This window comes from Amphiura filiformis, chromosome 20 (assembly GCF_039555335.1).
Source record: "Amphiura filiformis chromosome 20, Afil_fr2py, whole genome shotgun sequence".
Lineage (NCBI taxonomy): Eukaryota > Metazoa > Echinodermata > Ophiuroidea > Amphilepidida > Amphiuridae > Amphiura > Amphiura filiformis.
Window position 1 is genome coordinate 20,841,390 of NC_092647.1, and position 27,098 is coordinate 20,868,487.

The window sequence follows — 27,098 nt, forward strand, 5'->3', positions numbered from 1 at the left end:
CCGACCTCGCTTCCGGATCCTGTTGCATGTGTGGGACCTGCTTCCGAAACGAAATTTTTATTCCATTGAATCGATGCGGTTTATCTGAAGAATTTTGTTCAAACTTCAAAGCCATATAATTTAGGAATGACCTGCTAACTTCTAGTAAGTATCTGTTGCATTCTCATGATTCGGGCGACTCGGACAGTATTTAATTTAGTATTAGTTACGTAAAGGCTAAGTAAGTAAGCTTATCACAATTCTAGACACGCTGAGGCTCATGGACGCCGTTCCTATGTCCATCAGAGCCTCGTATTTCCCATTTTGTGTGTAAATTTGATTTACACGCTATCTCTATGGAGAAATACGCTTTTAGACTTTGCGCCGCTATTCCATTTAAAAAAATTTCTTTGAAATTTGGACTATGGGTCTATGCATATAAAACTGTACTCATGACATAGTACTGGGATCTAACCCATTGGAGGTATTCTTACCTACTTCTTGAAACGCAATATCATTTCGAATTTCGGCGAATAAAGATGATTTACGACGCCGTCTCTCTCACCATGCCCCACAAAAATGATCACGAACTGAAATCAGTGAAATGTAACTAGAGACTGACCGATCAGGTCCTTATCTGAATCGGCCGATTGGCCGATCAATTATCTCTTTGATCTGCCGATTCGATCGCCGATCGCCGATTACCAGTTCCCCAATAATGTAAACAATGGCTGCCATCACCGTGAGTAAATTTCACCCGTATGTTGAAAGGGTACTTGTACGCAAAGTATTACCATAATTATGTATGCTCTGAGCACAAAAAAACACACTCCCATATGCATTTAAAATACTGAATTTGACCATGATTATTATAAGCTCAATTTACCTTTTCCCCCTGATGTCCCAGTCCATCGAATCATTCGATCGCCCCATTTTAATATTGTGTTTACGTTCAAGTCAGTGTGAGTTTTGCACACGGCCCGCACAATCTGACACGCATGCGTGTGTAACCCGGAAGTGTTGAGTTTTGCACACGGCCCGTGCGCACGTGTGTAACCGAAGTAAGAACTACAATTGTAATGTGCATGCGGGGAATTACCTGATTATCTCAGCTGCGTGCCTGAATCACGGTATGATCATTTTATATATGTTTATCGTCTACAAAGCTTGTTCTTTTGCTAAATTTAAGCTTGATTTAACTAGTCTAATTCAAAGAAATATACCAATAAATGAATACTTATTAAGCTTCAACAATTACTTTCATGATATTGGGTGATCGGTGCATTACATCGGCGGATGAAGGAAAAATCGGCCGATGCAGATCACTACCGATAAGCTAATAATCGGCCCGATACGGAAGCTACCGATCTGATCGGTCAGTCTCTAAATGTAACAAATGATATCATGATATGCAAACATAAAATTTACCAGTCGCACTAATTGCTAAGCATTGAGGTCAGCGCCCAAAATGGTGAGATAAACTAGGAACACTACACGTACAGTGTGTTAACGGCATAGGGAGTGAGACAACAATATAAGAAATATCCAGGGTTGCCAAATGCAACAATAAATAAGCCCAAAATGCCAGCAATAAGTACGGATTTGAACGACTGGTAATTAGATTAACAACAAGGCACAGCCAGAGGAGAGAGTACTCTGTGCAACAAGGTCACGCGTGAAAATATAAACGCTAAAATTGATGGCCACCTAATTTTCACATATCGAAAACACACCAATATGCAAATTGTTATATCTCTGCTTAAACAAAAGGTATTGTAGTGAGTTTGGTGTCATTTTGTAGCTAAATGAGTGTCCTAACAGACCTCCAAAGGAGAATTGTTTATCAGCTAAGATAGTGGAGTTACAGTTGTTTGAGTTCAGAATGGCTGAGGTGGTTGTTGAGGCGGTGGCGGTTGAGGAGGTGGCGGTATGTACAAAGTCTATGAGAAATAAAGATTTTGTGTGTACGCGTTGAATCAACTGATCATATGGGCTACAGACATGGTTAAGAGCTCTTTTGAATTGAAAGATGATTAATTCTGCTAATTGTTTTTAAAGGTCCGTGACCCGATCGACAGCATCATCCCCCCGATTGTTCTCATTGTTGATGAGGTTTTGGTATAGATTATATTTTTCTCATTACCATCCTGAAATTTGACGATCCAATTTGATGTATTTTCGGAGAAATCAAGAAACAAACAGGCTATACTGGTAGCCACCTTCGACATTCTGGGTAGGAAAAAAATGATTCTGTGAATAAGAGCCGTTTTACTCCCATGCCAATTCGCACGAACGGAAATAGGTCGGAAATAATGAGGGCGCTATAATGATAAATGCTTAAAACAAAAATAAAGAAATACATAAGGGATGAAATAAATACAAAATTAAACACTACCTTATCTTAGAAGAATTTTTTGACTTCAACACTACTTAAAATTTGATCGCTTACCGGGAGCGCTTTCACAGTACCAACTGCGTCCTCAGCCGGATGTTATGGCTCTGATGGTTATGGCTCTGATTATACCACTATGTATGAATTTACAATTTTATATCAAGACCTTATCTTGTTAAGGGGGTACTACACCCCTGCCCAAATGTGTGCCTATTTTTGCATTTTTCTTTAAAATGATAGCGCATTGGGGACAAGTAAGATTATGTATATTATAGGGGCAAGGACTACAACTACTTCACTGTAAATTTTATTTCAGCACAGACAACAGTTGTGGGGTTACAGTCAAAAATGAGGGAAACCCAATATTTGATCAATAAATCAATAACTACTTACTTTGAGTTGCTGAATTTTCAGTACAGTAGTTGCAGTCCTTGCCCCTATAATATACATATATCTTACTTGTCACCAATGTGCTATATTTTTGAGAAAAATGCAAAAGTAGGCATAAAATTGGCCAGGGGTGTAGTACCACCTTAAGTATGATACGAGGAATATGAAAAAAAATATGAGAAAAAATGTCCCCCACTATAAAATTAATTAATTAATTAATTGATTAAAAATATTATTAAAAAAATCATTTTTTCATTAAAACAAATCGTAAAATAAAAGATAAGTGTAAAATGTATGTGATGATAATATACAAAATTAAAAGGAAATGTATCAGGGTCAAATAAAAATAAAAAGAATGAGATATTTTGTCACAAGAATGATGAGCGTAGTAGTATGGCGAAGCACTCGACGGGAGTGTTGTTTCTGGATGCCAAACCACAATGCAATTCATGCGTACCAACGTATTGGCTTACTAATTGTGCTAATTATTCACTTTTACGCTGAAAATGTCATGTTTTCTCACATAGATGCATAAAGGGGACAATATTTGAAATTGTATGTAAGTTTGAAGACAATCTTTTATTTTACGATTTGTTTTAATGAAAAAATGATTTTTTTAATAATAAACTGATAGGGTTACCTCCCTTTAATCATTTTGAACTCTTTATGATTGGTTTAGTCTATAAAACACTACTAGTAAGCAATGCGGATGTCTTCAAAATCTAAAAGTTGCTGTAAGTTCAAATTACTTATAGTCAAAGTATACATTTTCTGAGAGGAAATTTGATGAGGAATCTAAATATGGACTTACTTTTTCTGTATGGGTTAGGGGTAAAATGTTTCAGTTCAAAATATGTTGAATTGTAAAAAAATTTGAACATATTTTGGGACATTCCGTATTCCGAGATTACCAAACAGAGCTCTGTGATTTTTTTACAACACAAATAACATGTAAACAAAAAGGTAAACAAATTAAATTGGCCACATCTTGATAAATAATGATCATTTCTTTATTTTGTTAATACAAACTCTCTAGTGACCTTTGTACATTCACTTCTGTTTGACCTATTTTGCTATTTTCATTGTAAACAAGAAGTAAACAACTTCAGTTGTTTTTGTTGCTATTTTGTTTTGTGTATATACATGCAGGCATTTTTTTATCTGGATGTATATAGAGCACTAAATGAGTTGGAGATTGGAATTTGATTGACTGATATACATGTAGGTAAATCTGTAAATGGCCACGCGTTTTGAACTCGCCACCCAAAAATGGTGGTTTTGTTACGCTTTTCCAAATCGAGACTCGTTCAAATTGTTATATCTCTGCTTAAACAAAAGGTATTGTAGTGTGTTTGGTGTCATTTTGTAGCTAAATGAGTGACCTAACAGACCTCCAAAGGAGACTTGTTTATCAGCTAAGATAGTGGAGTTATAATTTTTTGAGTTCAGAATGGCCGAGGTGGTTGTTGTGGCGGTGGCGGTTGTGGCGGTGGCGGTATGTACAAAGTCTATGAGAAATATAGATTTTGTGTGTGCACGTTGAATCAACTGATCATATCTTTGCATCCATATGGGTTACAGGCATGATTAAGAGCTCTTGTGAAAGGTTATTAATTATGCTAATTGTTTTTAATCATTTTGAACTCTTTATGATTGGTTTAGTCTATAAAATACAAACTTTTACGTACAAAACTACCCGTTTTCATATTAAACACTGTAGTAAGCAATGCGGATGTCTTCAAAATCTAAAAGTTGCTGTAAATATTTAATTACTTATCCTATCATAGTCAAAGTATACATTTTCTGAGAGGAAATTTGATGAGGAATCTAAATATGGACTTACTTTTTCTGTATGGGTTAGGGGTAACCGTAAAATGTTTCAGTTCAAAATATGTTGAATTGTAAAAAAATTTGAACATATTTTGGGACACCCTGTATTCTGAGATTACCAAACAGCTGTGATTTTTTTTCTTCCCCAGTCAGTAGGATCCCCCTAACCTCTAACCAAATCAATGTTGTTTACTTTCAGCTTATAACAGCAAGTTAGTAATAAGCAATGCATTAAGTGACCCATTTTTTATTTGGAATTTTTTTATTCCACCCTGTATAACTTCAAGGTCACCCTGTACAATAAGTTGAAATGTGTATATTTGAATTGCTTATGCCTTCAGCTTTTCAAAAATGTATACTTTTGCTAGTTTAGGGTTGATAGTTGTGTAGATATTCTAATTTGAAACTTGATTGGTGTAAAAATTCATAATATTTGTGATGTAACGCTAAGGGTGGCGAGTTCAAAACACACGGCCAAATGTTGATCTGGTTGATTCTTTAGGATTGAAATTGTTCTTTCAGTTTCTTTTGCAAGCAGATATTTTGCTTTTGTAGCAGGGGGTTTCTTTCACATAATTCATTATAGTATGCTTCAATGGCTAGTTGTGTGTATCTTGGAGTTCTTACAGTCCACATTTAGTATCTTTGTTGTTCATTCTGAGGTCACTGTTGGATTTCATTAGATGGTTTATTTTGTTGTATAGGTTGTCATATAACTGCATGGGTACAATGTACTACAATGCTGGGTAAAAGTTATTTATTTTTTCGGTTTTAGAGTGTCCCTGGACCTAGACCTAAATGCTAGGATCATTCATGGTTGACCTAAAAAAAAAAAATTTTTTGCACAATATTTTGTGTTTTTAATATGAAAATTGATAATTGGTTTTCATGTCATACTCTATTAAAAATTCATAAAATATCAATTTTCATATTAAAAACACAAAACATCGTGCACATTTTTTTTTTAATTTGAGTATAATCCCAACCCCCAATTGTGAAAATGTTTCACCTAAAAAACGGACCCAATACGGTAATTTAATTCCAAACTTTTGTCCAGGGTTGTAGCTTGGATTGCAGTTGAAGCTGATCTGTTGTGTAGTTCATATGTGTCGTGAATCGGTACTTCGAATAAGGTGGGATAGTTACGTATATTTTTATTTTTTTGTTTAGACATCAATTTAAGTTGGAAGTACTTAAGGGCGTACACACCCATATATTGGTTTGATTGGTCTAAAAAAATATTTTTTCATTTATAGCTACCTGGCGATATATGCACGGATCATGTGAAATAAAAAAAATTTGAAAAAAACTCTTGAAAGTGTTCTGTTTCACCTATTTGTCTTAAAGTTGATTGGTTGATAAGGACGCTTATTTTTTTAGCGATAGTACCAGGCGGCATTGGAAGCGCAACATGTGACGTACGAGGCTGGCGAAGATACAGGGCTGACGGCCCCATTCAAAATACATGCAATTACAAATGGAAAATTAACATACTTGCAGTGGGGTACTTTGTCGAACCCCGACGGTTTTAGAGTAAGACAATTTTGCTTTGACACCACATAACAAATTTAGAATTGTTTGTGAAGATTTCATAATTATGTGTTAATCCAATGGCGACCTCAAAATTGGCGATATCACTTCCATCACCGCCTGGATAGTACGTAGTCAATCTCCATAGGGATGGGCGATACCAACTTTTGGTACCGATTGTCGATCTAGAGCAGTCAGGGGGTGGGGCCGAATTTTTAGGAAACAAAAATGAAAAAACAATGGCATGGTTGTCTGAGAGGGATGTTCCCCTCAGAAGTAAGAAACTTGTGCAAAATGAAGATCTAATTGAGTGGTGGACAAAGTTGGCACTATTATTAGGCTATAGTGTAAAATTTTAGTTGAAAAAGCCACAAATTTGTAAAATTAATTCCCTATAAATTGTGTTAACATAGGAAATTTGCAAATGTCGAAAGAAGAGCGAAAATGGTCATATGTTTATCCACTACGCTGTCTGAGGACGGATGTTCCCTCCTGTCCTGAGAACTTTGAAAAAATTGCAAAATGAAGGTCCAATTCAAGCCATTTGGTGCATCATTTTTACACCATTCAAATCAATTGCTTAAAAAAAGGGCCCAAACTCAATTTGCAAACTTTGAGATTCGTAAACATGGTTAAAGCCGTGCATAAATCGCCGGGATGAAGTCGGTAGGAATAATGACTTCGGTGGCAAAATGTGACGGATCCCTGTATCGGCCGGGCCGCACTAGTAATTTTCACATGCTTTTAGGATGCGGACCCGCCTTCAAGCCCAATGCCTAAAATAATCGCAGGCCATTATTATAGGACCTACTTCCAATCGACCCGACTACTGCGGGTTTTTATTAAGCATAGCCCTACTCGATTACGTGAAATTTAACCTTCCTTTTCTCTCCTCCTTTTCTCCTTTTCTCTTCTCCTTTCCCCTTTCTCTTCTCTTCTCTTCTACCTTTCCTCTCTTTTTTTTTTTGGGGGGGTAGCGGCCAGTCGGCGCTCCCCTGAATCCGCGCCTGAAATGAGTAGGATGTGTTTCTTCAGGGGATGCGGGGTATGTGTGGCTATAGGCCTACCACATTAATGAACTAAACTTACTCTTCGTGGGATTACGAATCGTAAACACAAACAACACAGGTGATAATAAAACCAGTAGCAAACATCACTTTAATCAACTAGATGCAACAAGTTTACAACTTTCTTTTTAAAGCCTTAAGGTGGTACGAAAGGCAAAACCAAGTTGCTCTGATTGAGATTAAAATAGACTTGTTGCAGAGAGATATGCAAAATAAGCTTAATTCTAAAATTTGAGCCAAATCGGACAAACGGTTTTTGAGATATTGCTGTTGAAAGATTCTTTGTATTCTATTGTTTTTGCCAATATATTGATGAAGTTAATGAAGAAAATTGGCAAAATGTGCTCATTAGTATTAATTTTTGCCAATATTTTGCCAATATTTTATGAATAAACCTTCATACTACTTTTACTTTTAAAATTTTGACCTGAAACTTTGCCAATGTGTCTCTATGACCTAAACCTTTAACACGTGATTTTCCATAAATCTAATTTGCATATTTGCATAATTAATTAGCCTTAAGTATAATGCTAATTAATTATGCAAATATGCAAATTAGATGGGCGGGAAAATCACATGGTAATGTTTTAGGCCATAGAAACACAAAGTTTCATGTCAAAATCATTTAAAGTAAAAGTAGTATGAAGGTTTATTCATAAGATATTGGTATAATATTGGCAAACATGAATATTCATGAGCATATTTTGCCAATTTTCCTCATTAACTTCATCAATATATTGGCAAAAACAATAGAATACAAAGAAACTAAAAACATGCATATCTTGACAACCGTATGTCCGATTTCCTTCAAACAAAAACTATTTTGCTCAGTGTATTTAGCTTAACTTATTCAATCTATTCAAATGGTTCTAAATTCAGTTTCTGTTTTCCAGAAACATTGTTTCGAACCCCCTTAATGTACGATCGTTTTAAATTTTTAGATTTTTCTTTTTTTCTTCCAAAATGATAAAATAGTTAAAGGCCCATTCAGTGATTTGCTCATCCGGACGATAGTAAAAATCATCAAAATTCAGATTTTGGTACCGTACCTTTGTCATTGTCATAGATGTGCCAAACATAGCCTGTGAGTGGTTCAGCCGAAAGACATTTTACACAAATCTGTAATTTAGATACTGACAGTATCTAAATTAGATACATGTATTTGAATGTGGCTTCAACTTCGTCCAGTACTGCTGGGTTTTTTGTTTGTTTTTGTTCACGGCAGTGAACATTTCCCCACTTGAACCCATATCTCATATGCACAGTTTATCCCTTACATACACTGTGTCTTGAATAACTATTGTAGCCCATCAACCTGCTGTTATGAGGCTAGGAAATAATTCCTAATGCCCCACATGACGAGGACTTTTTAGCACATCTTATCTTATATTGAGACAATGGCAGCCAGGACTATTTTGTTAGCTTTTTTCTTTAAGGTTAAACAAAGTGTTGAAGGGCTTTACCTCCAGAAAAAAATATATTATTACCTTATACGTAAGAAAATATGTCTACTTATCATGTGAAATAAAAAATCCGGAAAAAAATGTGTGAAAATGTGTTTTTAGCCTATTTTTTTAGCTCTTGTCAAGCACTATTATTCGATTTGTTTACAAGCGCCAAGCAACTGTCGTCTAGGAGAGTGATTGACATCTTTATTATTAGAGAAGAATGGAATCTGTATAGTTCATGAATATTCATGTAGTATTTATACAACCTGTATCCCAGCCATTTTGCTTAGCTATCATAATCGTTCATATACGACGCCCATATGATCCATGGTGTTAAACTGATATTCAGCAACTTTATATCTCTCGATCTTTGCGATCCGAAATATTGAATTTCAACTTTAGGCACATCTCTAGCAAGATAATTAAATACCTGTCACAAATAGAGGTCTTGAAATGTTACTTGCAACGTTAAAAATGTGAATAGAGAACAAATCGGGTTCAAACATGCTTCAAAAATATGGTAATCAAGCGTAAGGTAATTGTCAACGCCTACTACCAGAATAGCCGGAAGAGGGCAGACTTCATAAGGGAGTGTTCATAATATATTTTAGTGGGGACAAAGAATTTGGAAATTATTTCGAAATTTCCTGGGTTTTGGTTTTGTTTTTTATTTTATCTTCCTGTTCGGGTGTTTCGGTTGGCACATTTTCGGTCATTTTCATGCACTTCACAGGAGTTTTTTCGTGGCTTCTCTGTAGCTGTCGTGTGTCTTTTTCCCCACGTACAGGGTAGGCCTATAAATAATAAATGAACAATAATATATGAAAAAAAGAATCTGGAACTTCAACGTCAAAAAACAAAACAAAAACAAGACAAACTGTACCCTGCTAAAAATATCAACCCCTATCCTCTCTGAGAATAAAAATAATAAGACTCAACCTCATCTGCAAAAAAAATATTTTTTTTGGGGGATAATTTGGGATAAGTTCGGGCCTATTTTATTGCGACAATTTTCAAAATCTATAAGGTGAAATACGGTGTCGTGATGTGCGGCAGATTTGGGGTGCATTTTCAGCCATTTAGTTTAGACTCTGTTGTATTTTTAGCCATGATTTTATTGACCCTCGGTGTCTTGAAAATTAGGTTTAAGAAGGGTATTTTTCAATGATTTTCTCGAAAAAGTAAACATTTGCGAAAACTTTCAGTCCAAAAGTTGATACAATTTTGGGTCTGTTTTATTCAAATTTGGTTTAAAATCGTACCGTAGTTTTTCGGAGTCACAGCCTCACATCCTTACCCAAACCAACTTGAGAAGGTTCCCCGGGGTGTGTGCAAATTTGCAATTTATAGGCCTACACTCATCATTTAAGCCTAAAATCAAAGTGTTAATACCATTAACACTACCATGACCCGTTTTGTCGTGATGACTGGCTTCCAAAATGTAGGCCTATTTTAAATTATAAATCTGGTCCCGCTTAGAGGTGTGTTTTTACCATGGAGGTCTCTCCCTCGGGTTCGTGGATGTGCCACAGTTTTGGGGTAGGCCTACCTTTTCAACGACTATGATGGGTGGGTTTACAGCGAAGACCAACTTTTGGGCGCATTTTGGCAAAAGTGCCCAATAAAAAAAGCGTCAAATTAGGCCAAATGTGGGTGACTTTGATCTCCGCGGTAAAAATGTTTTGAAGAGTCCCGCCCGATGTGTTTTTATAAAAAAAATGGTCGGGCCTGCTAAAAACCTCCCGGAATCAAGCATGGGTAGGCATACCAAAATGCCTTGAGACCCCCCCAACCCAGCGCCGGGACCTCCATGACATGATATTCTCCATGAGTCCACCAGAAAATATAAAAATATAACATTTTGTTAGGCCTACTAGACCTATATTTGTCTGTAAACCTTTCTTGTAGTTGTAGGCTACAGCGTATGTCTACCGTGATGACAGTAAGCGTAGCTGCCGGGGGGGGCAATTGCAAAATTGCCTATTTGGGCCCCGCCCCTAGTGCAAGGAAAAAAAGGGAAAGAGAGGGGAAAAGGAAAAAAGAGAGGGTGAGAGGAGGGGCAGAGAGATGGGGAATCCAAACGATATGCAATACAGCTCAATAGGCCTACCATATACGATTATTATCAACTAGCGGGATACCCGCGCTTCGCGCGGGTCCCCGCTAGATGAGTAAATGGGGGCGATCACTAAAACAGGAGGAATTACTGAAAAGTAGAATCATTGAAAAAGTAAATTTAATTTTTCTAAACCTGTCCATTCTGGCAGTTCCATTTAGCTTCTTTCTTTCTTTTCAGTTTCTTCTACATGGGCATAGTTTGTTCCCATTTAAAAAATTGCTATTTAGTTTGTGATTTTTCGTTTCCATGTTATTTATTTATTTATTTAGGCCTGACCGCATTCCCATTATGTTCAAAATCTGTCCTTTCTTACGTTTCCCTTTTAGCTTCTTTTTTATGCTGCTTAGCTTGTGATTTCCCGTTTCCATGTTATTTATTTAATTCTGTTCTCATTATTTTAGCTTCTTTTTTCTTAGATTTCCTGATTAATTTTAATATAATTTTAGCTTTTTTTCTTACGTTAGCTGATTTCTTTCTTTCCTTCTTTATTTTGCTCCCGTTTCATTTAGTTACTGTAACCTTTTCAGTTTCTTCTACATAGATCAATTTTGTTCCAATAAATATATGCTGTTATTTTCCGTTTCCATGTTATTTATTTATTGATGTTATTTATTATTATTTATTATTATTTTATAAATCTACCCTTTCTTACGTTTGTCCTTTTAGCTTTGGCTTTTTTTCTACATATTTTGTTCCCAGTTTTCATATTTCCTGCTTAGCGTGTGATTTCCCATTTGCATTTAGGCCTAATTATGTTCTCATTATTTTACCTTTTTTCATGAATTATTTTTCTCTGGCACGGAAAGTTGGCCTATGCATATGCGCCCGCATGCGTCGCGTCACATCCCTTGTACGCCAACTGCCAGTTAGTTACGGTACGCTTACCACTGAGTTTCGACAATAAAAAGCCCGGAAAAAAAACACCGGTTTTAACCATATTTCTTGACCGTTTTCATCCAAATGCATTTCCCGTATATATTCCTCAATCTCCCGTATGAATTTGGCTGTAAAACTAAACGACGTTTCATAGGCCTAGAATGAAATTGTACACTGACTGCCTCCACCTCGGGTCTCCTGATTCACGCGTCGTAGCCTTAATCTCTTGGCTGCCAACCTCGATGCAGTGGCGGAAAATGGGGCGCGTAGCTCTGCGTGAGGGGCTAAAAGCTCGTAAGATCATTAATAAATTATGCGTTGTTGTGCATCTAGATAGCCTGAATCATTTCTTGGCCACCTCGCAGTTGGCAGAGAACAGGGCAATGTTGCTCTGCGTATGGTTTTTGAATGTAAATATTTATACTACGCGATTCACACTGTCCTTATTACCCACAATGCCACTGCATGCGATTTTGCATAGCAACACAGCAGTTTTTATGTTATTCCCTTAGTTACAATCAATTTGTGCAAAAACGAATGTCCGATGGAAAAATGGCAATATGTCTCCGATCAATATAGGCCCCCCTACCACTAAATCAAAGTCGAAAGTCAAGGCAATTCGGAGAACACTCGCGCACAAGATGGGCAATCTTCCTTTTATTTATATAGATAAGCCTGGCAAAAATTGTCTATTTGGGCCCCCGCCCCCAGTGGGAAATTTGGTGGATTTGGGCCCCGCCCCATAGGGCCTACAGTCTTGCCCCTCCTGGAAAAAATCCCAGCTACGCCGCTGCGTGATGATGTTGCAAAGTTGCGGAAGTTCATTCATAAATTTTCCATTTCCACTCGACAACAACCCGGGACAACAACAGGCCAGCACGCAGCGCGCAGTAGCTGAATCCCCGAGCTAATCAGAGACATGTGCGTTTCTCTTTCAACAGAAAATATGTGACCATGTGACTGACACGATGTAGGCCTACGCTTCAAATAATTATGCTCTCGGCGTCGAAAGTATGATAATGGCAAATATTTATAATGAACACTCCCTTATTTAGCCACACCTCAGTTCCTTTCTCAGGTTGCCTGGTATATCAGCAAAATCCTACACCTATCGCCTTCCCTTGGTAAAATCCCTGATAAAAACTCGTGATATTGAAATTGAATTTCAGCGCCAGAACTTCCGTCATTCTAGCATCATGGATGGATATGCAGTGGCGCCGCTAGGGGGGGCAGTATTTCCCCAATATTTTTTCTTTCCCACCCAGTTTTTAGGCAAAATCCCCACAATTATGTAATTTTCCACTTTTTGCGGCAATTTAGTGCAATGATTTCCAAGTGCCCCGTCTCAAATTCACTTCCCCCCCATCATATATGCCCCGCGAAAATTCTGGTTCCGCCCCTACGGGTATGGCCATAGCTAGGGGCTTTCCCACCCACCCCAGTTGCCCTTGGTTATGCTGGACGTATGAGAAATTTAGAGCTTGTTCAATTCCACCAATTTTAGAAATTTTAATTTTAAATACAGTGTATATAGCCTATTAAAACGGATCACAGTCAAATAAAATATCGTAGGCCTAATAATTTTACCAATGGCATTTATTGAGCTGCTCCTATGGTTTAATATTGATATTATATAATTGAGCTCCTTGTCAAGCTCCTGAGTACAGGGACTAACTGAGCTCCCGCTATTTTCAGAAATGAAGGCCTGGCCTTAAATGAATAATTAAGATTGAGGCAGCCTTTTGTTTCATTTTACAGAACTTTTTTTTAATCCCCCAAAATTAGTGGTTTTTTTTAATGGGGAGTAGGCTTTTAAAACGAAATTCAAATTTGGCAATATTTTCCATTGCTTAACGAATTGATCTGCGTGAAAATTCCTAAACATGTGGCCAGAGCAGGATGAGTGGTAGGGCCCCTATAAAAATCTTAACTTGTGAGAAAGGACGTAGGCCTATGGGGTTGTATGAGGTTGTGGATCACGAAATGCCCCTTTAATGTGTGCTAGGTAAAGTCATTCTTCCTCCCTTTCGACATGCCAAAATTTATTCCTCCCGGCCCGCTTGCCAAAAATTATGTTCTCGAAATCAAAAGGCTGTGCAATCAGTACCGGTATTAGCCTACTAATTATAAGCCAAAATTTCCAAGCGACTACTAAAATCGCTTGCCTCCCGTCTCGGCCAGCCAAAAATCACTTGTCCGCACCCCCTGGACTGCCAAATTTTGTGGCCCCTCCCCTTGGCCTGCCGAAAATGCCCCACCCCTTTGCATAGGCCTAGGCCTATATGCCAATTTTTGGGATCCCCAATTTTCATACCCATACCTTAAATGGATTTCTAAATATCTACCTGTTGCAAGCGCAGCAAGCATGAAAATGTGCACATTTTTTTCGCGCCCTAACTACCCCCCCCAACATTTTCCCCTCCCATGCACCAGGTTCATTGGCGCTAGATTTTAAGCTAGAAAATACCTAAATATTTTAAAATCCAAACTCGGCAACACCACTTTATCGGGCAAATAGAGCCCGTCGTATACGTAAACAGCGTGTTTAAAAAAAATGAGAGTGTCACTTTTGTCCAAAAAATTTCGAATTTTGGCCTTGAGCAGCGACAATCAGAGGTAAGAAAAACACAGTATGACGCAGCTTGAAATATAGAATCACTATATCAATTTTGAAGTTTGTACTTCAAAGCACAAGCCGAAACGAGGTGAAATGGTTCTAAAAAAAATTGATTTCGCTGTATCTTTTTATCGCGAAACTAGACAATTTGACAGCAGCGAGTCGGAAAAATAGCAAATATCTCAATTTTCTGCTATCGAAATAAAAATTTAAATAGCACCTGCATATAGAAGAGGGTTTATAGAAATAATGTAGGTCAGAATTTTGTCTATGAAATCGTGCACGGAATTGTTATTACTGGTTACAAAACGACATACAAGTGGAGGCCATTTTACTTCAAATTCGGCAAACATGTAAGCTTACTAAAACAAATCGAGACAAGCAATATCAAGAATGAATATGCACATTCTTTTATTGACTTGTTTGTAATGTGCGCCGTAGTTCCCAACAAAATCGCCACTTCCACTGAGAAATTATGGTCGTGTTGCCAAAAATCTTGATGCTCCGCATATTGAAAAAAAATTGAAATGTTTGAAAAGTACATTTCTTTTTGAGCCAAGTGGAAAATTCAAGCATAATCATAACCCTTACACTTTCAGCTTTTAGGCGTAGTTTGCGTTTTCTCTCTCGATATTTATTTCCAGAAATAGATAATTTTAAAGGGGGCTACATGCAGTCTCATTCTGGATCGATCATTGCAAAGTTTAGTATAACCTTAAGCATGTTTACTAATACTATTGGATTGAGCCATCACATGATTATAATACACGTCATGCTGCGTATTTTGGGGGGCTTTAGGGCGCCAGCCCCGGGTCAAAGTAGGGGCGGCAAAAACGAAGGGGCGGAAGAAGAAGAAGCGGCAAAAACAGAGGCGGCAAAGCGAATTAGCAAATAAAAAGGCGCATAAAATTGAAAAAGCATACAAATTTTTGAAAAAGGTTGCTTTTCGGACGCTAAGCGCCTAAAACGTTTTTTTTTTTTTTTTTTGCTCTTCACTTTTTCAAACGACCGTGAAAAAAATTAGGTCAACCTTTTCGGACTGTTAAATTGTTTCTTCTTCAGCCCCCCGGGGTTGGGGCGGCCACGGTACGCCACTGCATGTAGGCTTTACTGATTGGTGGGTAAGGTCAATGCTATTGTTTATTTTGTGATAAGGCTGAGCATATTACTGCATATATGAAAAATACACTGCTATTTTGATACAGGCGATTTACTCAATTCCTTCCAACTGACAAAACTTAATTCCTGTTATCTACCAAGTAACGTTTGCTTATCTAAATTGGATCCCAAATAATTATTGGGGCAAGGTTTTAATCTGCATGGTATTAATTGAATTTCAATAAGCTATGATAATGAGTTTCTTGCTGGATGGAGAGTTATATAGCCAGAGTCAGGATGTAGGAGTCATTATGCCTCAAATCACTAATTTATTGTAAAATCAGTGCAGAGTAGGTTAGATATGAAAATGGAAAGTTATAGAACAAATTACTATGCACCTGATCCGTGAACTGTGTCTTTTTGAAAGACTCTTCTTGTTTCGTTTTTTGCCAAATTTTTCATTTCAAAAATACCAAATGACAATTTGAATGACTTATCCTTCAAACCATTTTAATTTTTTACACTTCCGCTGCGATCACTGAATGGGTCTTTAATATGCAATCATTATGAAAGTTCCCAATACATTTGGAGGCTTAAAAACATTGGAAATTTGCAACAACAAAAACACATATAATTTCACCTCTATCACTCGAAATATCTACGCACATATCACGCCATGGTATGCCGCTGAGTGTATAGCCTATCCCATAGACAATCCCGGGACAATCCATTGGAAATCACTATACCACACAATTTATTCTCTACCTGAAGTCGAGAATGAAAGATTAGAATATTTGCTTATAAGGCCACGCGTTTTGAACTCGCCACCCAAAAATGGTGGTGTTGTTACGCTTTTCCAAATCGAGACTCGTTCAAATTGTTATATCTCAAAACAAAAGGTATTGAAGTGTGTTTGGTGTCATTTTGTAGCTATATAAGTGCCCTAACAGACCTCCAAAGGAGAATTGTTTATCAGCTAAGATAGTGGAGTTAGAGTTGTTTGAGTTCAGAATGACCGAGGTGGTGGATGAGGCGGTGGCGGATGAGGCGGTGGCGGTATGTGCAAAGTCTATGGGAAATAAAGATTTTGTGTGTGTGCGTTGAATCAACTGATCATATCTTTGCATCCATATGGGCTACAGACATGGTTAAGAGCTCTTTTGAAAGATTATTAATTCTGCTAATTGTTTTTAATCATTTTAACTCTTTATGATTGGTTTAGTCTATAAAATGCAAACTTTTATGTACAAAACTACCCGTTTTCATATTAAACACTGTAGTAAGCAATGCGGATGTCTTCAAAATCTAAAAGTTGCTGTAAATTTTAATTACTTATCCTATCATAGTCAAAGTTTACATTTTCTGAGAGGAAATTTGATGAGGAATCTAAATATGGACTTACTTTTTTAGTATGGGTTAGGGGTAAAATGTTTCAGTTCAAAATATGTTGAATTGTAAAAACATTTGAACATATTTTGGGACACCCTGTATTCGAGATTACCAAACAGCTGTGATTTTTTTCTTCCAGAGTCAGTAGGCTCCCCTAACCTCTAACCAAATCAATGTTGTTTACTTTCAGTTTATAACTGCAAGTTAGTAATAAGCAATGCATTAAATGACCCATTTTTATTTGGATTTTTTTATTCCACCCTGTATAACTTCAAGGTCACCCTGTACAGTGAGTTGAAATGTGTATATTTAAATTGCTTTTGCCTTCAGCTTTCCAAAAATGTATACTTTTGCTAGTTTAGGGTTGATAGTTGTGGAGATATTCTAATTTGAAACTTGATTGGTGTAAAAATTCATAATATTTGTGATGTAACGCTAAGGGTGGCGAGTTCAAAACACGTGGCCATAATTATTTGTTTTCAATTTTCGAATTTTTTGGTTTTCAATACGTTTCATAATAATACATTTTATTTTTTCTATATTCTGTCAAAAAGCTTCAAAAATAAATCAAAAGTGGCCTATCGTATGTCCGATACCAATTAACGATATCGACCATCCGGCGGTATCACCCATCGAGTAAAACAATGGCGACGCACAGTAGGAATATTTAGCTGGCAGAGACAGTTGTTTTTAAGAGAAATGGACCGGATTAACGTGCCTGATGTAAGTAAACTCGGTGGCATATTAATTATGCTCCAACAAACACTGTCAACGTTCCCACTTTAGTTGATTTTGTGCAACAAGTTGCCACAAATTAACGTGTTTGTCCCAAACAGTGTCCGAAATAAGGAAAATATGGCGGTTGTCCCGAGGACAACTAAAGCATAAATTCTGGTTGTCCCCAAAATGTGTCATATTAAGAGGTAAAATATAGTGCTTGTCCAGAGGATAAGTACATATCTCAATATGGTTGTCCCCAGTGATTTTTGGACAAGAGGATAAGTGCTTATATCGAACACTGGTCCCAAACGCAAGTGATTATGTAGCGTTTTACATTATAATTCAGTGTTGGTGTTTTACTCAGACATTGTCAGATGGCGGCCCAAAAAATCGCCTATTACTAAAAACCAACCATAATATTATCATTCAGATTAAAACCTGAAACAGATGTGCTGGCTAGCGAACACAAATTTTGCATATCATTGTCAACTGGAAAGGAAAAAAATACTTTAATTTCATTGATAACATGAAATTGATGCATATTTGTGTTTTCAAAGCTGTGTAGGGGTGTGATTTTCGGGTAATTTTGTGCCCGGGTACCAAGGCGTATTTTTTCAGCGGGTAACTGGTACCAAATTGCACAAAAAAAAAAAAAAATTATTTATTTTTATTATTTTTTTTCAAAGTTTTTTTCGGTTTTGTAGTGTCTCTGGACCTAGACGTAAATGCTAGGATAATGGTTCACCTAAAAAAAAATGAATTTTGTCAATCAATGCATTTTGATATCATTAATAGAGTATGACATGAAAACTATGTATCAATTTTCAGATTAAAAACACAAAACAATGTGCAAAATTCAATTTTTTTATAGGTCAACCATGATCCTAGCATTTAGGTCTAGGTCCAGAGACACTACAAAACCTAAAAAACTTTGAAAAAAAAAAAAAAAAATTTTTTTTATTTTGGGTACCCGGCAGGGAATTTCAGGCCTGGGTAATAGGATTATCGGGCGGGACTCGAATTCCCGGGACTCACTCACACCCTTAAAGCTGTGTATAATTAGTGAATTTCCCCCAAAAATTAATTTTAATACTTTTAGAGCCGGACATTGGTGCTAAATATGTGTGTGTGAACCGATTCACGGCAGCAATTCTGAAATTCAAGATATACTCCTGGTTATGAATGTCGCCTGACGTACCACTTTTTGGCTTATACCTAAAAAAGCATGTAAGCTACATTAATACGGATGCCACCAATAGAACGAGAAGATTTGCCTCTTCGTTTTGCATACCACTTTGTCTATTTTTTTTGTTGAATTTCTTCAAAAAATGCAAAAAACCCGCAAAAAAATGTGATGGGTGTAGTACCCCCTTAACCTATTGCAGGCTTTGAATTTTAAGGTGAGCGAGTGCAACGCTCGCGGATGGCTCACCTTAAGTTGTTCATCCAAGTGTGATTTATAGCTCACCTTGTAAAATCTGCCAGAGCCTTAGCTTCTTCACAAGTGCGGTTTATAGCACACCTGATTGCTCACCTTAACATTTCAAGGAGTGCTATTAATTGCACGCCTAGTATTTTCAAAACTCAATGCCTGCTATTGCCTGAAGTAAAGTATCATTTAATAGCTTATACTGTCTCCTTTGAAAAAAAACAAACAATTCATTTGGATAACAAATAAAAATGTTACACTTTTAAATGTTGAAGAAGTCAAGGGTGGACTTGGTGGAGGTGCTGCCAAATTATTAAAATTTGATATTTTTCAAATTTTTGATATATAACAGTCCTCGAAGTAAATTTTATAAATCTAATGATAAATTCTTAAAGTGTATGTAGCTGGGAGGAAAAGCCGACGATCAATTGAAAATTTTGACCTTTCATATTGAAGATATGGATTTTTTCCCCAAAAGACCTATTTTTTGTTGGTGTTTTGGGAAAAAAATCCATATCTTCAATACGAAAGGTCAATATTTTCAATTGATCGTCGGCTTTTCATCCCACCTACATACACTTTTAAGTATAAATCATCATATTTATAAAGTTTACTTCGAGTACTGTTAAATATCAAAAATATCAATTTTTAATGATTTGCCATAAAATGTATACAGAAGGATATTCTTCATATTCAGAATGCAATTCGATATGTCTTATGTGCTCTAATGTCCCACAATAAATACTGTCCAAACGTTCATACCCCACCCCTTAAAGCTAGAAAAATTTGATTTTTTTTTAATGTTACAGTTACACCCTGTATAATTCATACACACCCTATATAAAAACAAAATATGGTTACATATTCTGTATCCTTATAGTGTCAGCTCTTTAAACATGTTTACCTCATGTCAATCGGATGTCTAGAATAAAAGTTGAATCAGAATTGGTGATTTTTCTCTCAATTTCCAAAGTGTAACTTTTTTCATACCATCGAGATAAAAAAATGTTTATCTCGATGTTCATCATACCAACTTCTTATGACCAGTAGATGAACTGCTTGATTGATTTTGTGTTTTGGGAACTTGAGATCTGTTTGTGTATTATCCATATTGATTTGTGTCAAGTGTTTGGTCATCCAATGGAATCTTCTCATTCATAAGGAAGAAAGCAGTGAAGAGATACATATTATTATGTAAATCAGTTTATATGGTTCAAGATCAAACTTATGAATGGAGAGATCTTACAAATATTCTAAATACAGAGATAGATGTGCATGGTTGTGTTGTACAGTGTGTTTTTGGCTGCCATCTAGGATTATTGAGCTTGGAACATCTACATGTATATGATCATCGAACCAATCTGATGCTCAATATATTCCTTGAATAAGTACAGCTAATGTTTCAGCATATTGACTACAAAGTTGAACCAAAAAGTTGACTACAAAGTTGAACCAAGGAAGCTAATACTGATACTCCAAAAAGCTTTATAATTACTAGGGCAACAATGGTGTATTTCTGTGGTAAGTGAAAGCCATATTATAACATTTGTTGAGGAGAATGCCCTCAAAATTTTTTAAATTCTGGTTTTTACACATTGTAATGTACCGGTACTTTAGTATTTAACAAAGATACTCTACAAAAATCAAGACTTTACCTGTAGGTGCTGTAGTTTTGTTAAAATCTGAGATTTTGAATAAATAAAAACGCAGGAACTGTTGTTTTATTATTACGATGGAAATATTAGTCTAACACGTATGTGAAGTTCATAACACATAAACAGTATGTACACAGCGTGCGGGACTCACATACACACACAACCAAGAGGGTTGTACCGTATTACAACCACTGGAGTAACATGCATTGGCGCTATTTTTGGGGGGTCAATTTTTTCAGTGTCAAAATCAGTAGGAACAGAAAGCGTATGGGGTACATGTACACATTCCAGAATTTTTGTTTTTGTTCTAGCATTCTATATCCACAAAATTATCACATTTTGTCACCAAAATCATATGTTAATGGATTCTTCACACTACACAGATATGTGATAGACATTTTACACAATTTAACATTACTTTAGAAAATATTGGAATATTTTGATGCTTTTTTGGTATTTTGATTTCTGCAAAAATGAGCAATTTTTGAGAAAAGTGCCAAAATTGATTTTCCATGCCAATTTTTTTTTTTTCGGTCCGCCATAACAACTTACCCTAAATATCAAAATTGACAAAAATGTCATATCTGTGTTCTAAAGACACAAATCTACATGTAGAAAGTGTTTTCTGAAATTCTTAATTTTTTTCTTCGACCTTTGATCAAAATTGAAAAATATTTTGATCTTTTTTGACCCATATTTGTTGTAAAGCGAAGAAAAAATTCAAAAATTTAAGAAAGCACTTTCTAGATGCATGTTTTTAGAACACAAATATGCAATTTTCATCCATTTTGATATTTTGGGAAAGTTGTTATGACGAAAAAAATTGGCATGGAAAATCAATTTTGGCGTTTTCTCAAAAACTGCTCATTTTTGCAGAAATCTGCCGTGCTAGTTGCATTCCCTGTGTCATTTCCTGAATGTATACTTAAAATGTACTTATCATCATTACTTTTAAAGATACAATACAAAATAATGTTTAAAATTTCCAACTTTGAGTGATCCTGCGTGCCCCCTTAAAATGTCATTTAATTTTTAAATAAAGAAAATATCAAATAAAAATCAAAGAACTAAATATTTTGCAATTCTCAATTTGGATGCAGAAGGGAAACAGTAAACTCAAAATAAATTTTTGGCAGGCGAAAGGAGTGGGGGAGCAATTTTGGCAAGCTGAGAGGGGGGAAGGCAATTTTTGGCAAGCTGAGAGGGGGGCAAGCGATTTTTGGCACACATTCATGGGGCGCCTTTTTAATTAAACATTCTAAAAAGGCTTGGGAAAACAGTACGGCAACGCTTTTATATAAGCAAATTTTCCTGCTCGCTGTGTTCGCAACATATCTGAAACCATTAAAAGGTTTGCAAATTGGGATCCAAAGAATTTGGCATGTTCAAGGGGGGGTGGACAAAGAATTTTTGGCGGGCCAAGAGGGGGGGTGCAAGCGATTTTTTGTATATTTGCTTTGTATCTTATTGTTTTTATCAATTATCAATATACTTAATGAGCGCTAAATTGACTAATTAATATGTAATTTTTTACAATATTTAGCTAAAAATCAATGCATAAATTATTAGTCTCAGTCCCAGCCGATTTGTGCTTCTTCGTCACTAAGCGAAACCGTCTGGCGACAACCTCATAGTACGTCTTTCCTGATTGGCTGAATTAACTCAGTAAAATATGGCATTGTCAAATAAGGCAAGTTGATAGACAGCCATGCAGTGATAAAAATCAACACAGTGTAGGCGCTGACATGAAATACGATACAGGCGATTGGCGCCTCAGTGGCTGTAAGCAAAGTGTACATTTTGCGTTTGTGGTATCTACAAAATACAAATTAAAGTTTGTGTCACTTGCACAAGTCACGCCCTAATTCATCAGCCACATGGGTTCCATAGCCAATTGAAAACCTTTTTATTTTGAAAATCATTAACCAATCAGCGATCATCATTTCGGGGTTGGCGCCAGACGGTTTGTTTAGAGGAACACAAACCGGCTGGGACCAAGACAAATAAATTATGAGCATGGTCCTTTTGTTTGCAGACTTTTGCCTTCACTTGAGTTGAAACCAATTGATTAAGGGCTTGGATAGTGATGTTTGCACAGTATTTTTGTGGGACCTGGGAGCACACATCAGACATCCCTAGAATCATAGACATATCACCTAGACCTATGAGTAACCATGGCAGTAGGTGAAGCCTCATGTGGTGAAGCCTCGTATCCAAGGTGATTTTGGTCGGGTGGTCGGACGCAGAGAAATAAGCGTTCATGTCTGGAGAAAAAGACGCGCTCGTTTGCGTGATTGTTGTTCCATTATCGCTTGCGTCAAATGCAACATGTTCCATATAGATGCAAACAAATCTGCTTGCTTGCGTCCGGGTATGCGTCTTTGTCAAAGTCGTTGCTAAGGAGTGTCGGATTCACTACGCGAACCAAAGTCACTGGTCTAGGTGCTTGTTTGTCTGGGCCTAGAATTGCATTCTGAATACATGTACCGTACAAGGAATATCGCAATATGATAAAAATTTTGTGAAAAATGATATCTTTGACATATACATGTCACAGTCCTCAAAGTCAAATGTATAAATCTAATAATGATATATGCACTTACAGTTTATGGATTCTGTTGTTTAAGTTGTTGTTTTTGTTTGTTTATTTTACATCTCTGAATATACCAATAAGCAAACTGTTTTAAATGCATCACAGCAGATGGTTTTCTCATCGTCTGTGCAGGGTTGCTAAAAGATTTTAGCCCAAATCCCGGGTCAAATAATCGAAAAGTTGCCCAATTTTTCACTTTACCATTGGTTTCTATGGGGCAGGAAACTATCGGAAGTCGCGGGAGCTAATGTTGAAAAGTCGCCCAATTTTTTTCTTAACCATTGGTTTCTATTGGACAGGAAATTGTCAAAAGTCGCTGGACAAATCTTCAAAAGTCGTCCAATTGGGCTACCAAATAACGGGTTTCGCAACCCTGCGTCTGTGGTTGAATGAGGGATTGTAGGGGAGTGGTCATGGTGGTCAGTCATTCTGAATGGTTAATCAAAAGGGCCCTGACCAAGTGGATAAAAAGTTCTAGACAGGTACATGTACATTGTTCTCAAGCTCTCATGACCCAACCACTCTCTTTTTCTGACACTTTCTGTCAGTCATTCATGTTGACATGACATGACATGTCCTTGACCCATGTGAAAGAAAATCTATTGTTCTCCACAGAGAGGTCTCATGACCCAATCACTTTGTTTTCTGACACTTCCTGTCAGTCAATCATGTTATAACATGACATCACCACTGACACTTCCTGTCAATCACTTTGACATGTCATTTTGACAGCTCTCCTGTTTATGTAAGATGGGTCATCTTCTCTGGTATAAGTAATGCTGTAAATAGCATGAAATGTTTGTACATTGTGCTCCCGACTGTGCTGTGGAAATCTGCCTAGATAGAGCTGTTAAAATCACCTCAATTTACCATACTTGAATTTTCATCTTGGGTGCACTTTGACTTGATCTATAAGAAGTCCATAAATTTTAGAGCTTCAAACTCTGCTGTTATCACACATAACAATGATCATGATGTCAACTGATTGTTTGTCATATCTTACACAATCACTCGCAGGATCACATCAATATGTCCAGAGCTCATGTATCAATTGTTCGAAGTCTGTATAAGAGGATCCTGGTGCTACACAGATATTTGCCGTTAGAGCTACAAGCTGTAGGAGACGAGTATGTGAAAGCCGAATTCAGAAGACACAAAGACGTCCCAACGTACGAAGCTGCAAAATTTATGGTTGAATGGAAGGTAGGCAATGATCTTTTTATTGTACTCATTTTAACATTTTTTATTTATTCAGTATAACGTATAACATGCAAATACTTGTGGAATTCCAATGTTTAATACCATTGAGACTTGAGCAGTGCCATTACTAGGGTGGGATCGAGTGAGGATTTACACATTTCGACTGGTCTAGCGACAGCCCTGTACTCATGTCTCCACCCCCCCCAACTCAACACAAAAGTTGGCAACCATGAGAGTTACCAAATCTTTCAAAGACCTCCTTTGCAATGATTATAACATACTTTGTTCAATATAAACACTAGCATAAACAATAGGCCTAGTAATAGCAGAGTCAAATCATCAGGTTCATCACATAGTGGTGTTTTGTGAGGAAAAGTTTAATATGCATTTCAGAAAAAACAAGTTTGTAACAAGCTTGTGTTGTTGAACTAATTTGTAATTCACTGTATGAAAGCAGGTTCACAAGTGTTCAAACCACCTTGTACTGTATTTACTTCATACATGTACATTAGCTTTTTAAATGGGTAAATAATGATTGTTATGTATGTGGCAGTATGTGGAACGGAAAAAGGCTGTAAACATAGGGAAAAGTGCAGCACATAGTGGCGTATCCACTTTAAGCCACTAAGCCCACTATATGATACACTCACATTAAGTCACATAGTCAACGCCAATATGTGACCCGGCAGCACAAATGAGCCGTACATTCCCGAAATTGTATTCTGAGTTACGGTGTAAAATGTGTACGAAAGGTCGTATTCTTTGGTAACTTAAGTAACTTAAGCTGGCGCGACATCTGTCTCATTTTGATAGTCACAACACCAATCAATAATCCTATTATTGAAGTGGATAATAAGCTTCTACCTTAGATGGCTAAGAACTTTTAATGGCTCTGGTCTTTGTTTGCTTTTGCTAAATCCTTTTCAAGTGGTGGGTTACCAGGCAATGTATTTTGTATAGGTATGCATAACCAACAATTAACAATTATGAGAACCCGGGGAGAGAACCTTTTTAAACCTCGTTGACTTGGGGATGATTTGAAATGACCGCCAATTATGACTGTTTGACTTTGATATTTATTGCCAGCAATGTGGAAAAAGGGACACATGTAGAAAGGAAAAAAGCTATAATTTTGTTGAAGGAGCAAAGTTTGACAAACCATAACCCCGCTTCTGGATATCATTTGAAGTCAAATGATATACCATTTTTAAGTTTATGATGTTTATTTTTTAAACACAAAATAAAACAAAATTGATGTGGGGAGGAATTTACGGCTCATTCACATATGTGATGCACCTTTTTCATGAACAGTGTATCACATAGTAGCGTATAGTACATTAGCATTTATTTACCACATAATAAAACGATGATGATAATTTCTTGATTGATTTTATGTTACATCCTATGGCTAACATGTCAGTGCTAAATTTCATTTGCAAGAATTTTAGACTCGCAGAATGTTGACATGACATTAAGTCCAGAATGTGACCTTGTAACACAAATTTTCGTATTAAACAAATTGGTTATAAATATTTTTTTTAGTATGAAAGTGAGATTTTACTACATTGGCATGAGATTTTTATTACCTTTGGCATGGGAGCATGAGAAAGTGCCCAAATGTGTGAGTGTCATGTCCCCAGCCTGGGTACTCAGTACAAATGACCATACAGGGACATGCCCCAAACATGGGTAGCATTTTCTGTATTTTGGTACGTATCAAAGACTCTTTTTAAGCCACTTTTGGTATATGGAGGGGTCCTTTTTTCAAAATTTTCTCAATTTTTTTTGGAAAATATCCCAATTTTGCCTCAATGTTCATAATTTTCCCAAAATTTGTGGAAAATTTGTAAAAACTAAGACAATTTGGGTTAAATCGGTTGAAAATTTTGACTTTTGGTATATTGATGGTTCCAAATTTCTTGAAAAATTGGTATATATTGATGCGTCCACCTTCAAATTCTCAGCCGTACACCCCTACTAAAACCAAACTTGAGTACCCAACCCCTCGGGTCATGCCCAATGAGTGACAGTTGACAACCCTGCTTTTTAACCCCATGAGAACTACCTGCCGATTGGCCAAAAACAAGTTTTCATTATCGATTGGACTAACCAGCAACATTGTTAGAATAATTTCACCATGCAAAAAAATTGAGGTTAATTATTTGCAAAGCACCATTCTGATTGGTGATTAAAGTGAAGCTATCATGTAATTGATCAATCAGAGGCAATGTTAGATCGGCAGGTAGTGCACAGGGGGTTAAAATATAATGATATGAAAAAAATTGGACCACCAACCTTAAAGCACTATCAAAATAAAGTAAAATTATGTCAACTTGACAATCACTCATTCATGTCTTTCATTCTCTTTTCATTTTAACCCCCAGAATTATGCTGACACACTAAGTGAACAAGTCAATCCTGTACTGCCATCATCTGCAGATCAGAAACCAGTCGATGTTGGACAACATCTAGACGACTCTGTATTGGACAATTTTAAACAAGAACAATTAGAACAACTGTACGAGTTAGCGAAGGAGACCAATAAGCCTTATGTGCCACCTGACCAACAGTCATGATATACACAGAGAAGTGTACTAGGCTATAAGGTGTGTGTTCTTAACTTCATATAACCAATTGCTCTCTTAGGGTTCAGTAATGCATACTTGACAAATCTACCAAAGACTCTATTTTAAGTTACTGTTAAGTGGCTTAACAGTAACATTACAAAGCACATGTCAACCCGTGACTTTTTGCATCGAAAAGCTG

General features: G+C 36.7%; 1 protein-coding gene across 2 annotated transcripts; it reads left to right on the forward strand.

The window, feature by feature from the left end:
• Positions 1-10: 10 nt before the first annotated feature.
• On the forward strand, positions 11-26,949 carry LOC140141878 (succinate dehydrogenase assembly factor 3, mitochondrial-like). Of its 2 annotated transcripts, none has more exons than XM_072163748.1 (3): positions 11-144; positions 24,150-24,335; positions 26,717-26,949. In XM_072163748.1, exons 2-3 carry the CDS (start codon positions 24,162-24,164, stop codon positions 26,906-26,908), a joined length of 366 nt encoding a protein of 121 aa, XP_072019849.1. In that variant the 5' UTR covers positions 11-144; positions 24,150-24,161; the 3' UTR covers positions 26,909-26,949. The 2 variants fall into 2 exon arrangements, with proteins under 2 accessions (XP_072019849.1, XP_072019848.1); XM_072163747.1 differs by lacking the exon at positions 11-144 and adding an exon at positions 20,069-20,405.
• Positions 26,950-27,098: the final 149 nt, after the last annotated feature.

Bases quoted from the DNA above. Each gene is read 5' to 3' on its own strand.
- LOC140141878 (XM_072163748.1), top strand. From the start codon at position 24,162: ATGTCCAGAGCTCATGTATCAATTGTTCGAAGTCTGTATAAGAGGATC. The intron at 24,336-26,716 runs GTAGGCAATGAT...TTTAACCCCCAG, and splicing joins AATTTATGGTTGAATGGAAG to AATTATGCTGACACACTAAG.